The sequence below is a fragment of the Parus major genome, chromosome 3, assembly GCF_001522545.3.
Source record: "Parus major isolate Abel chromosome 3, Parus_major1.1, whole genome shotgun sequence".
Taxonomy (NCBI): Eukaryota; Metazoa; Chordata; class Aves; order Passeriformes; family Paridae; genus Parus; species Parus major.
Genome location: NC_031770.1, coordinates 68,329,550 through 68,343,607, shown reverse-complemented (window position 1 = coordinate 68,343,607; position 14,058 = coordinate 68,329,550). Strand labels below are relative to the sequence as shown.

The window sequence follows — 14,058 nt, the reverse complement described above, 5'->3', positions numbered from 1 at the left end:
TAATAGAATACATTTGTAAAATTGCAGAAAACCAAAGAAGCTAGAAGAAATGGAAGTGGGGGGAAGAACAGGTAGCCCTGGGTGCTGTGGGGAAGAAGAGTACAACATAGTATAGTTTAGTAGTGTATTGTATTGTCATGTGATATAATACAATATAATCTAATACAATATAATATTACAACATTATGCATAATGCTGGGTAATTTTTTTGTCTTGGTGCATTCTTTTTTTCCTAGAACTGATCTCCTTTTTTTTACATTGTGTGGAGAACCATTGTCCCTTCTCTATAGTGAGGACAAAAATTATATCAAAATATAAAAGGTTTGTTTTCATAACTATCCTGTAAGCCCATGAAAACTACCCAGCTATTTAGAACATTTAATCCAATTCAGGTGTGCCAAGTACTTTTGTCCAATCCTGTGTGCAGCATATGAAACATGATATTACTGTAAAAATATCAATCCAAATAGTACAACAAAACCAAGACTGACAGATAGGTCATTACTCATAAAAAGTACAAGAGCATTGAAATAATCTCTGAGATACTTATTTACAATTTTGGGCACAATGGATGATAAACTTCCTAAAATTAATTAAAGAAAGAGAAAATCTAATTACAGATACCGGAATGGCTCTTTCTTCCACCAGTCAGGAACGATCTTATCAAGGACTTCTGGAGGTAGTTCCTTATTATCCATTAGATTTGCTTTGATTGCCTTTTCCTCATCAGTTAATTCCACTTCCTTTATGTAAAGAAAATCCACCAAAAATTAAAAAAAAACAAAAAACCAAAATCAACCAACCAACTAACCAACTATAACCAGAAAGAAGTATCTACTTGACACAATTATTGTTTTTGGCTGAGTAGGGTAGTGTCTTCATTTGACTTAAACCAGCAGAAACAAAGTCATTTGCCAGATTACATCATACTACATTATACATTTTAGGAAATTCTGTAAAATTAGGGCAATTGCTGCTGTATGAGTTTTAATGAAAACTAAAATCAAGCACAACTGTTAAGTACTTAATTGTAAATATGCTCAATTCAGAGAAATAGAAACTGAAATTACTTTCCTATCTTTCTCCAAAAAAGTTTCTCATATTGCCAACAAGCAATTTTCCACTTGGAACAATACATATTCCCATGCTGGAAGACTATCTGCACTAGATCAGAATGTTTTTTCTCTTTTTGAAAGCTACTATTATATTTGGAGGGAATCCAAAAAAGTATGTTAAAGAAGGATATGTAAGGTTATTGGTTATAGGCCAAAGAACAGATACCAGACACATGGCATTGTTCTATACAACAATAGTAGTATTAATGACTAGTCAAATGCAGAGTATTAAAATACCAAATAACACTACTAAATTATTGTGGAATATTGTTGGGTTTTTTTCCAGAATATGTAACTCTCTGAGATTTCTCATGGAATGGATTCCTGACACAGACTGAGGTAAAAAATATGGAAAAGACGATACGCATTGCTGGTTCTGGATTAGTTTACATAATTCATGTATCAAAACACGTGTCAGAATCAAAACATGTCTGATATCAAAAGGCCATATCTGAATAAGAAATCCTATGCCTGACATCTATTCTGATAATGTTGCCAAAAGAACTTGAGCACATGCTGGAAGTCACAGGTATAATGTCGTGTGTATAAATTATATTTTCTCTAGTGCCTGAAATGGTATATACATTAAAAGATGTTTGTATGACAGAAGATGTCTAAGTAGACAAAGTGGTAGCCAGATTTGCAACACAGAGGCATCTTGAAAGAAATGTGTGAAGTGGGAGAAAACGGTAAAACACATATAAAAATGTATCACTGACATTACCACTGCTAAATAGAGGTAGGAATGGCATTTGTATCCAATAAAAGAAAAGAAGCAGGAGATGTATACTCCAAGTAGAAAAAAGAGAACACCCCAGAGAGTAGTGACTTGAAGGATAAGGTTGCCCCCCAGACCTGTCAATGATGTAGCACTAAAACAACCAGGATGATATCTTTTTGCTGAACTTCCCAGACTGCATGGTATATTTTTATTTGCCTTTAGTAGTTTTGCTTCGAACATTATAGCTCACTTAAGCTTTGATAGATACACTTCTACTGTCTTGTGCCAAAGTGAAACAGAATGATACAATGGAATTTAATAAAATTTTGGAGAGGTGATGGGTCAGTGAAAAATAGGGTAGTCAGACAGTCCAGTGGTAGTCATATTCAGAGAAATGCCTGGGAAGTCTACAGCCTTGGAAATTATCCTTTACAGTTTTGTGCATGGACCAATGAATGGTTTTCTAAACTGAACTGAAATTGTATGAGCCGTGCTTAGGTCATGCCATCAGATGATGTAAAGTACTTTACAAGAAATATGAGAAAAAAAATACTAAGTAGAAAATTGTTTCCCAGCAGATATAAATATGTCAAGGAAAAGATACAAACAGAAATGCCTTGGTGTAAGACATGTATTGATGCCAAAGAAATAAAATTGAGTCAGAGCCAGCCATAACCATCAGTGCCAGGAACACTTGCCATATTTTTGGCAGTGATGACCAAACTGTAAACTGACTTCTCAAAAGAACCTCTTTCATTTTGATGAAAACCTGGATTTTTGTTCTGACATGCATGATTTTGATCTGTACTCCATCTGTGTTGAAGCATTTGTTTCCAATATTACTTGCTTTTGTATTATTTCATCAGAACTTCCAGTTATCAGGGACCCGCACCACTTCTCAAGACAGTAGAGTGACCTTGAGTGCACCTTTGGCAGCTTTATCAGCACCTGCAAGTGCACCCCCCATTGACCTATATATGTCCAGTTAACATAAATGATCCCAAAGTTTGATCATATTCTCTTTTTGAGTAGCCTCGTTTTTTCCCCAGGCTTTCCAGTTAGACACAGATCCCTCTAGGCCACAGATTAGACTGTACTTGCAAAGACCATGTGTCAGTGTCAGATTCATATTTTCTTTTACTGCTGTTGTACAACAGAAATTCTTCTTGCAACCCTTCAGATCCCTCACTAGTTTCCACTTCCATTGAGGGCTCATCTTCCTAATGCTTTGCCTGAGTGTGTCTCTGTATGCCTCCTGCCTCTCCTGCATGCTTCCTTAAATCCTGTAGTAGGAAGTGTTTGAAGATCTTTGATGACTAGTAACTTGAGGGAACGTGGCAGATATCAGGAGTGCACATTAAAAAAAGACTATTAAAATGTGATGGAGAAACACATTTCTTCCTGAATCTCTAAGTGTTGGATAAATCCTTATTTCTGAGAGACAGATTCTCAGTTTTTTACTACACATTTCTGAAAGATTCATATGCTGTGGATTTTTTTTCTCCCAACAAATTACTGTCTAATAAAAGCAAATATTCATTTATGTAAAAGTTTCTTCTTCAGAGAAATTGCATCCTGTAACAGATAGGCTTTAGAATGTGTATTTATAAGGATTTTAAGTCAGTAGTCAATCTGATTTTAAAAAAGAACTATTTTGTGAAAATTACAATTCATTAATGATTCTACCAGTATCATGAACATACAGCTATTTGACACAGCTAAGCTACAAGGCATATTTGAGAGTTTTATTTTTCTGGTTTGAAACTGCTGCCAATAGGTAAAGAAACACTAAAATCCAGGTTAAGAAATCCATTGCATTAAAAAAAAATACTAGCTTATTAATGCTGAATATTTCTGATTTTTTATGAGGGATGATCAGACCAAAGGGTTGGTAGAGGCATTCTCTCCTTTTGCTCCAAGAGAGTGCAAAGAGCTCAGCTGGGGAACATTTTTAAAGTCCTGTGCAATTGGAACGCAACACTTGACCGAATCTGCATATTATAAAAAAACACTTAAAGGAAACCATGCCTTCCCATTACTGTTCTGACCTTGACTTTTTTTTCCCTGAGTTGGTCTTTCATTGGACATTTATCTCTACTATTTAGAAAAAACCCATATATAAATCTTGAAAATGTTTTGAAGAATATTTGTGATATTTACAAGAAAATGTTGTCAAGAACTATTATTTCCAAATTTCATCAAATATTTAACATAATTCTACAATTTTTAACATCTTATAGGAAATTCCTATTATATGAATGCATTAAAAAATATTATTACCTGTTTGCTTTTTTCTTTTTCAGTTTTAGTCATGGTCTGAGAGAAGTCTTCCAGTTCCTCTGGTATTTTATTGTCATCTTCATGATCTTCATCAAAAGAAGGCCCAACTTTCCTTTTAGTTTTGGGTAAAATTAGTTCCTGTAGATATTCTTCAAACTGAATATGGAAAATGCCTAATTTGTCTGCTATCTGTCGTGCACAAGTAGTTTTACCTGCTCCATGAATTCCAAGTAAACACACCCGTAAAGGAGGAGCCTATAGGAAAAAAATGGAATATTCTGTAACATTTTAGAGTGTAGAGTGCACCCACCCCCTACTGTTTTTCACTTCAAAAATATCATTATAAAAATTCCATCAAAAACAGTCACATAATTTTGTAGTTCAAATTTTCCAGACTTTCTATTGCTGTTCTAACTGAACTACCTGCTGTCTGGAAACACAGATCAAATATACTACCCTACTATCAGCAGGTAAAAATTAAACTTCATTAGACAATTCTGGTAAATTTTCCATTATTTTACCCTTTTTCAAGTTAAAAAAACCCACAAAACCCCCAATGTGTCATTTATTAAACACATTTTGAGATTATTGTAAGCTTTTAAAATCTTCCTCTCTTTTCTGCTGTATTTGCATCTTTAATTCAATGTGTTAATTTAAATTTACATTAGAAAATCACTATGGAAGTCATGTGTTTTATTTGCTTCCAGGAGTTGCCTAATATATTGTTACCTGGGAAAAAAAAAATCAACAATAATAAACAAATCTAAATGGGAATGGAAAATAGTTATTTTAATCTACTATTCTCTGCCTTAAATAATTTTTAAGATTCTCACTTGTAGTGGTTCATTGTGAGCCACATACTCCTCAGGGTTCTTCAAAAATTTATCTCTGTACTCAGAAGTTGAAAAGTAATAAATCTTTTCTTTATATTTAGCTGCATATTCCTGGAGTCCAGGGTAGAGGACAAAGTTCTCTTTCAGACTAACTGGACAAAAGTGTTTTGAGTCTCCCATGTGCCTTTTCTTTTGCTTAATTGTTTCTTCATCCTGAAAACATGAAAATTTTAAAGAACTCTCAGAATTCAGGAGTTTACTTAGATTGAGTAGATCAGATAAAATAACACCAAATATATTAACTGAGGATGGTATTCTCAAAATAGTTTGTATGCTGAAGTCTATGAAAATACACACTTTTTAGATTCTGAGTCAGAAAACAAACTGTCCAAGAGAATTACTGAGAAAAGAATTAAATCCAAAGTATTATGAATATCATAATTAGCCATTGAGGACCAAAATTAGGGTAGAAGTATCTATGATAAAATCTTTTCCTACTGTGTTCCTGAAACTGATTTTCTGTTTAAATACAGAAAATACAATGAGAGCTGGTGTTATGAAATCAGATTACTTACCCAGCAAAGTTAATTTCTAAAAAATCATATTCAATACTGCTCCTGCTCTAGTACAGTCTATGGATATCCTGTACTGTTAAATTTGGGGATAAGAATCTCCCAATATAGGTTGAAAATAGAAAGGCAAAGCTAGACCTGTAATTTCATTAAAGTATGGGAAAATTATCAATAGCCGAAATGGAACAGGACTCTGTATCTTCTGATGTTTACGTATGGCTCATGGAATCATTTTTAGCTGACAGAAATCAAAGTTCACATTTGTTTCTTTAATAAAACCCCTCCTTGCCATCTGGCAAAACTACTCGTTCTCTCTATCAGCATGGGGGTGTTTGAGCTTCTTGCTGTAGTAAAACTACTCAGCCACAACACAGAAATGTGGTCAAAGTGTTCTTGAAGCCAATGTTAATATTTATTCTGCAAAAGGGCTTCAACTGCATCAAACAAAATCAGGATCAAGAAAAATCTGACTTCTCTGAGGTTTTGTTCAAACTGAAAATAAAGGAGTCATAATAAAAAGCATAAATAGATAAAACTGGCATGCTTACTTCTTCCTCTTCTTCCTCTTCTTCCCCTTCCCCTTCTTCTTCCTCTTCTTCTTCCTCTTCTTCACCTTCCTCTTCCTCATTTTCCCCTTCAGCAGCCAGATCTTGTGCTTCCTCCTCTAAGTCTTCATCAGATAATTCCCAGCCATAATAATTAAAAGGTTCTGAAAAAGTTAGGGGCTTTTTTTTTTTTCTGTTTCAATAGTTATCCTTTGGCTATACCAGAATATATTCTTCATCCATAAAAGTAAACACATGCATGGAAGAAAATAATGCCAATTGTATCTTGCATTTCTCCTACTCACAGAACAAAATGTTCTCCCCAGATGTGGAAATTAGTATATTGCCTCCTCCAAAAATGGAAATTCTACAGGTTGTTTTTAGTTGAAGTAAATAGGTATTTTCAATGGGAACTTGTATTACAAAAGTGTTATACAAACACATGCAGATAGTACAATTACTGTTTGCAACAGGTTTTTTTCCTGTTACTTGTTGGGAAAAATCATCACTCAAATTTTTGTTTATTATAGAGCCAGGACAACAGATGGTTAATAAAACAGATTGGTTAATAAAACATTTGATTTGTAGTGATAATAGAAAAAACGTAGCATTATTTATCCGGTGCTCAAAATTCTACAAGACCACACAAATGAAGAAATGTAATTTGCCAAAGGAATACTAACTTTTAAAAAAAGTCATGTAAAATTCAGTTTTGTAAAATACAGTATGTGCAGATGGTTAGACTATCACACATGCTGAAAGTCTCACTAATCAAATGAATACTGTACATTAGTGAACCTTCACTATCTGTTCATTTCTCTAGCCAGTATCCTAGCATGCACAGATAGAACAATTGTGAAAATGCGCTTTCGGAATGTTTAGGGAGCTGTTATGTACCTATTTGCATAGCCATATTATATATATACATTTCCAATGTATATATTTCCCTGACTCTTAGATGTCTGAAAGACTGCTATTGTGCCTTTCAGCTGATCCAGAGAACACAGTATGACCCTCTTCATATTAGCAATGTCAAACTGAGTATAACCTACTCCCTAATATGCTCATCACATGAGCTATCTAAAATCCCTCTTGATAGTTTAAGTGCAAGTCACATAAACAGTATTACTTACTTTCCATAACCAGCACAGTTTGATTAAGCAGACTTTCTGGTGTTTGCTCAGCAATCTCTAAAACAACAACCTGAACTTCAGATGACTTCTTGATTACTGATTCCACTTTTTCCCAATCATTCATGAAAAGGTCGATCTTCATTTTAATTGTTTCCATTTCTTCTGCATCTGGAAAATCATCCTCTGCAAACTCAGGTTGCATGATTTCTGAAAATCAAATCATGTAAAATAAGCAATGCTCCTCTAAAATGTTTTACATTTAAAATCTGTCATTATGCTTTAAGACTATTATTATATTGCTCAAATATGGTGGCATATTTAATTTTTAATGCTTCTTCCTCCCCATAATTATGAATTATTATATTAGTAGTTTACAAAGACACTGTAAACTCCCAGTTTAATTATGTTGATACTCTCTACACAGAGGCCCCTCCAGGAAAACAAATGAGGTCAAATTGCTGAACTATATTTGCATATGGTTATTTAAATCAGCGCTCAAAATAAATATGAGTATTTCTGCAAAGATATAATATAGAATACATGAATCTAAAAATTATGATTTAATGATGAACAGCTTTTGACAGACCCTCCATGTAGTCATGCCTCATGCCAGTATAGGAAAAATTTGAATGAACAAATGAAAATAAAGTAAAAAAATCTTATCATGACTTCCCTCTGTAAATACTGGAACTGGAAAACTCTCACAGGAAATTCTGGCTTTAATGAAGCCATGTCTGCATACATCACTTGTTTAGTAATTACGAGAGATTACTTTAATCTCTTAAGAAATGTAGAGAAATTTGTAGTGTCTGTTGCTTAAGATCAGTCCAAGCTTGTTTCCTAACACTTTCTCATGGAAAGCAGACAGAAGCTAGAGACTGAAAGGATGCATTAATATAAATAAGAAAGTCACAGGTATTACACATTGTAAACATGATAAAACCATACCAAACATGTTGTCATAGTCTGTGGGCAAATAAACAAGGAGTTAGTTTCTTCCACCAAAACTTGTTGCTTAAGAAGACAGATGGAATTAAGAACTTGATATTGACAGTTGATGTTGAATTTAAAACTTGATATTGACAACAGATATGGAATTAAAAACTTGATACTGACACATTAAAAAATATTCCAGTTAGGAACTAGATAACACTGCAATTATTATCCATGTATACATTGTTAGAACTTGGAAGTACTGAGACAAAGTCCTATCTCAGCTAGAAGATGATACCCAAGTGCCTACATGACACCATAATGACCTTGTTGCTGGCAGCAGCAATGTGGTGTTGTTACTGCTGTTCCCATCCTCTGCACTCATACAATTTTTAACTCTGGTTGTCTTTTTTTGCTTGTAATTTTTCTTTTGTGTTCTGTTAATAAGTGATGCCAGCTAACAGACAGAAAAGCAGTTGAGAGCAGTGACTTAAATGATCTGATATTACTTTAAGTTTGCTGGGACTTACAGCATATGTTGTGTTTTCTTCTTGCCAGAAATGAAGATACAAGAAAAAATTTTATAAGTGAATGGAATGATTTTCTATTTCACCAATTTTTTTCCCCTTTTCCCGCTGTTCCTGTCTTTAGTTTGAAAGAGCAAGAACAGATTTTGACACAAGTAACATGTTTGACAACATGCTCAGCCTATTCCAATGATTTTCAACAGATTTTTTTACATTAAAAAGGACCATTATTACTGTTCTTCCTTATGTAATTTCCTACATGAACAAAGGAGAGGTATTACTGAAAATGTAAGTCTTTTGTAATGCCTTGTATGTAAAAAGCTTTGACTACTTTCTCAAAAATACAAAACCTCAAAACATTAAAACCCCAATGCTTTATGGTCACTCTCTGGCATTAAGCAAGCCGATGTTCACTCTGTCAAATTGCAGCACTGTAAAATTTATTTGGAGTTTGTCCCAGTCTGAAAAATCCAAACAATTTTTCTGGTTTATGAAGGATTAGATTGCCCTGTTACAATTTCTTCATTAGGACAACATATTTCCTCCCAGAACCAGGTATCTCTCAATCACCTCTTGTGGACTGTTGAAGAAATTTGAAAATGACACATTTAATTTTCCAAAATAGAGCCAAAAGGCAAAAAGTGTATAACATAGCTGGATTTCAGTGATTAGGTACCAGTAAGATTTGTTAGGAAACAGATCAAAACTTAATGGTCAGAAAGATGTGCTGCCTGATTTTTGTGAAATATTCTACCAACTAAAGCATCACCTCCAACTGCCAATATCAGCTGGGATATGTGAGTGCCTCCAGAACAAGGAACATATCTAACACATCTTCTTTTGAAATTCCCTCATGGCCCACTAAGGTTGGTCCCTTGCTTGTTTGCTACTTCTGCCTATTTCTACAACCTTTTAGTGCATACATGAAATCAGGCACTTTAGAGGTAGTGTGGGAGTTTTGGGCACTGCAATGTCTACATCTTCTTAAGGCTCTGTGTCACAATGTGCAGCTCTCTAGAAATATGCTAAATTTCTAAATACTTACATGCTTTTAATAATTTTATTCTTCTACTTTTGACATTGCAACTTTAATTCTCTCAACAACACCATTTACCTGAACTATATACATAATTGACTGAGGTTTGAAGCAAGCTGGGCTCTCTATAGCAATTCATGTGCTGGCTCAGAGACCTGAGAGCACACCTGGGCCTGGGGGTGTCCCCAGCCAGCCCCTGGGGCTCCCTCCACCTGCCTAAGTTGCAAAACTATGAACAAATAAGCATTTGGACAAGTATTTTTGTGATTTTTTATAACAACCAATACTTAATACATCTCCCTCTTTCTTTTGAAAGAAGAAGTTTTGAACAACACAACTATGAGACTAGCACCTTAGTGGTTAATCTTCCTCTTATTTGATTATTAATCTAAACATAAAACAAAGTGCAAAAGAGCAATTCATTAAGGAGAAACACCTTGCAGATTTCAAATAGTTTGATCTTGAATTAGAAATAATGTTTTCCCTTGAATAGGCTTACAAACATTTGCATTTTACTAAACTAGACATTCATTCTATATATGTCATTGCATATACCCTGCAATGACATTTTTGTCTCTTGCCATGATTCTAAATAGGAACATAAATATACCTTTTTATGTACATTAAAAGATGTTCTGCAAATGGTACTTAATTAAGTTGCATTCTGAAGTGATATATTCCAAATGAGACAGAGATTTAGCCAGGTAAAACCTGCTTAAATTTGGGCATCTCTAATGCAATATGTAATTATGACTCCCTTAGGAACACAGATTTTAAGAAAAGAAGGAAAGGATACATTAATAACTGGGTTACACTAACTGCTGCTTGCACATGTTATCCCTGGCACAGTCACACTGCAGAAATCACATGTGCTGCCTTGTGAACTTCAGCCCTGTTCTCAACAGTAACACATGGAAGATGGGATGAGGGCTGGCTAGATCTGCCTTTCAACAGATCATCTTACAGCCCAGCCATTTAAAAACCCCTCAGTTCTCAGTAGGTCACAACACTTTGGAAATATACAGGCAGAACAAGAAATTTAAATGAATATTTGGCATCATCTGAGACAGAATACTGAACATGGCAATGAATCCACTTAATAGAGTAGTTCCCATGACCTTTATCTCAGATGCACTTACAGTTCATGTTACCTCTCCTGACAGGCCACATTTAGCAAAGGATGGACGAGCATGTATTCCAGCTTTGTTTTGCTACTTTGGACACATTATTCCAACAGAATATCTCTCTCCAGAAGGTTTTTTTGCTTAAAAAAACATATCCAGTAGCAATTACAGTATTGCAGAACTTTTAAATACATTACCCAGGTCTAAGTGAAATAGAGACATTTTCCCCTGGAAAGAGGGGAGAAGTAACAAAAGAAAAAAAAATTACATTCCCAATGAAAAGAGACAGACCAAAAAATCAGACAACCCAAACCTCATTTTGTTTCAGTTCAGGTATTTGAACCTTATTATGACAAAAATGTTGCCTCCCTGACATTTAGTTTGTCTCAGGGACCAAATAAGGCATCTGTAACTTTGCCATTAGATATAAATTATAATAACTCTGCTTGCAGAGGTTATTTACAGTGAGGTTTTTTATTTTTCACTTTAAAATATAGTCAAAAAAATACAAGAAAAGACAGCAATGGTTTAAAAATAAATTATATAAAAATGCAAACAACTTTCTCTCCAAGGAGGTAGCCTTCTACGTAACAGTACTGTTCTTAATTTAATTTCCTTATCACAGTGGTGATAGGAAACAATTTTCTCCAGCCTTAAATCTTGAGCTTTTATAGGGAATGCCTATATGACAATCTGTCATATTCTTTTGCTCTGCACCTTCTGTGCTTTTACTGAACATAGTTACCATAGAGACAAACAATCCTCAAATGCTTTCTGCCCCCACATTCTCTAAGTGAATTGTTAGGGAAAGAGAGCCTTTAATATCTTAGTATCTGTGATTTTTTTCTTCCCTCAGTTCATATACAACATAAAAAAAGATGTAAAAGTCCTTCTTTTCTCCCCATTGAAACACTGCCAAACCTGACACAGACACACCAGAAGCTAGCATGTCTTCTTCATTAGAGCTTAACTATCAAAATAAACAGAAAGGCAAAATATATGATAACAGTGACACTTTCATTTCTTGGAACTTATCTGTATTTCATTATGAATGTATTTTCAGTTGTCTTTTTGAAACAGACTGTAGTTTGTGTATACAGAATTTTAATTTCTTACTTATAAATGTACACTGCCAAATAATCTTCAGCATGTTACAGTGAAATGTTCTCAATAGACAAACTTACATTGTATGTACACAACTTGCATATTGGAAAGACAACTTTGGTTTACAGATAAAGTTGATTCTTTCTAATGCATAAAAATGGGTATATTTAACAACTTCCTATTAAAATAAAATGGTTAATATTTGATTTATTTCTGTTTTTTTCTTTAAAATATTCTAAAAATTATAGCAGATAAAAGCTATTATATATATTTTAAAAACTAAAGCAGGCCATCTCCATTAAAGATGAGTTGCCTTCAAAGTGTTTTTTGAAGAAAGCTGTTACAAGATTTCATATATGTTTTCATTACTTTATGGTTCTACTTTATTTACAAGACTGGTACTGGATAGGGTAAAGGAGGACAGATTGACAGACATTAAGTGAAATAAATTAAGAGGATGCCCTTTCTCTCATTATGTTCAGAAAGTGACAAGAGCTTTCAGAAAGACTGACAGCTCTAATCATAGGCTTTTGTTCTTTTTTTTCTTCTGCAAAACATTGCATAGTTGTTCTCCAGCAATATTCCTTAGTCTTTATTTATCTGAATGAGAGACTAAAAGAATTTAAGAACTGAAGGTACTTGGGTCTTAATTGAGGAAGTTGTTCTTAACCTTTCTGTTTTTCAAATTTTGAAATTTCTCTGCCTTAAATGCTGGGATTACAGGTATTAAAATGCAATTATCACATCTGATTTATGAAGGATGGCAGAAAGTGGCTTTGAAGATCATGCAGCTTGGCTCAAAGACTGAACAAACTGTGAAGGTAATATCACTAGAGCTTGCTTTGAAGTTTGCAGTACAAGTAATTGACAATCTCTCATCCCCAGTTTAATGAACTGTCCTTGTCCAAACTCTCTCACTGAAAAGCCTCCACTTAAAGGTAGGGGAAAGCACAAATCAGGATGCAATTCAGTCAAGAAAAACAAAGGAAATGTATTTAGAGGCTGTAGGACTGAGCACACATCATCTGCCTGGTAAATGTTATAATTACAATGGATTCCAAAAAGAATCTTTAAAGACTAAATAGGAAATGCTCCAACATGAACAGGTTTAATTATTTTTTGCTGCTGTTGTTTCAAATATCTTACTGAATTTGACATGATGATAAAAATAAAAAATCTAGAACATAGAATGAAAGCCTAAGAAAAGGGTATCAATTCAACCCTCTGCCACCTGTAGTGTGAAAGGAGGTCAATATTAAAGAGTTGGGATTCAATATTAAAGAGTTTCTAACTAATACTGATCTTAACAGCTGTGAAAGCACAAGCATGAGAGGTGACATCTGGAATGAGCAGCCCAGCTACTGATTTATTTTTGCAAAAACAACTGCCCAAATAGCAAGAGCAGCAGAAGAGACATCAGTGAAGATGGGGTTGTACAAACACACCAGCCTATGCTACTGAGGCATAAGCATGTGTGCTCCAGTTGAGTTTGCTATAGAAAGGAAGTAAACTCTGGCAGAAATGTGGCAGGAAAAGAATATGCCAAGTATTACTTCAGGAAGACTGGAGTGAATCCACAGATCTGCTTGAAGCTGAGAACTCCTCTACAGCAGCTGAAATATAGTCTCAGGAATTGATATAGCTGTGTCCTAGTGAAAATACAGTCATAGTCATGCAAAGCTTTTGCAAAAATGCTTAAATAAAGCATGAAATTCCTGAAAAAAACCCTCTGAATAATTGTGTCAAAGGACATGAAAAAAATATGTAAGGCTATAATTTTCAGCTAGACATTACAAACAAGAGTTACCATATAAATTGATTTCTGTATCTTTAGCAGACATTTCAGTATTGAACTAAAATACTCACTTAAATACATTTGTTAGATTTACGTGAAGTCTCCTTCTCCAGTTACTTTTACTCCCATTAAGACATGTGTAAGTACCTTGTTCATTACTGGAATATTTTTTTCCTTTTAAATACAGATAATATTATAAACTTCAATGTGTTCAGTGCTGAAGCAATCCCAGATTCCACTGACATTACAAAAATTGTAATTATTAAAATGTGCATTTATTTATATGGAATGGAATGGAATGGAATGGAATGGAATGGAATGGAATGGAATGGAATGGAAT

General features: G+C 34.2%; 1 protein-coding gene across 7 annotated transcripts in view; it reads right to left on the bottom strand.

Annotated features, from left to right (window-relative positions):
• The window catches only part of AK9 (adenylate kinase 9), a 61,629-nt gene that overhangs the window by 18,563 nt on the left and 29,008 nt on the right, over positions 1-14,058 (bottom strand). For all 7 annotated transcript variants that reach the window (XM_015621175.3, XM_015621177.2, XM_015621178.2 and 4 more), the window contains 5 exons: positions 7,200-7,406; positions 6,070-6,230; positions 4,950-5,162; positions 4,117-4,371; positions 625-743 (listed from right to left, as the gene is read on the bottom strand). In XM_015621175.3, the coding sequence (XP_015476661.1) occupies positions 625-743; positions 4,117-4,371; positions 4,950-5,162; positions 6,070-6,230; positions 7,200-7,406 (955 nt within the window). The remainder of the gene's footprint in view (positions 1-624; positions 744-4,116; positions 4,372-4,949; positions 5,163-6,069; positions 6,231-7,199; positions 7,407-14,058) is intronic.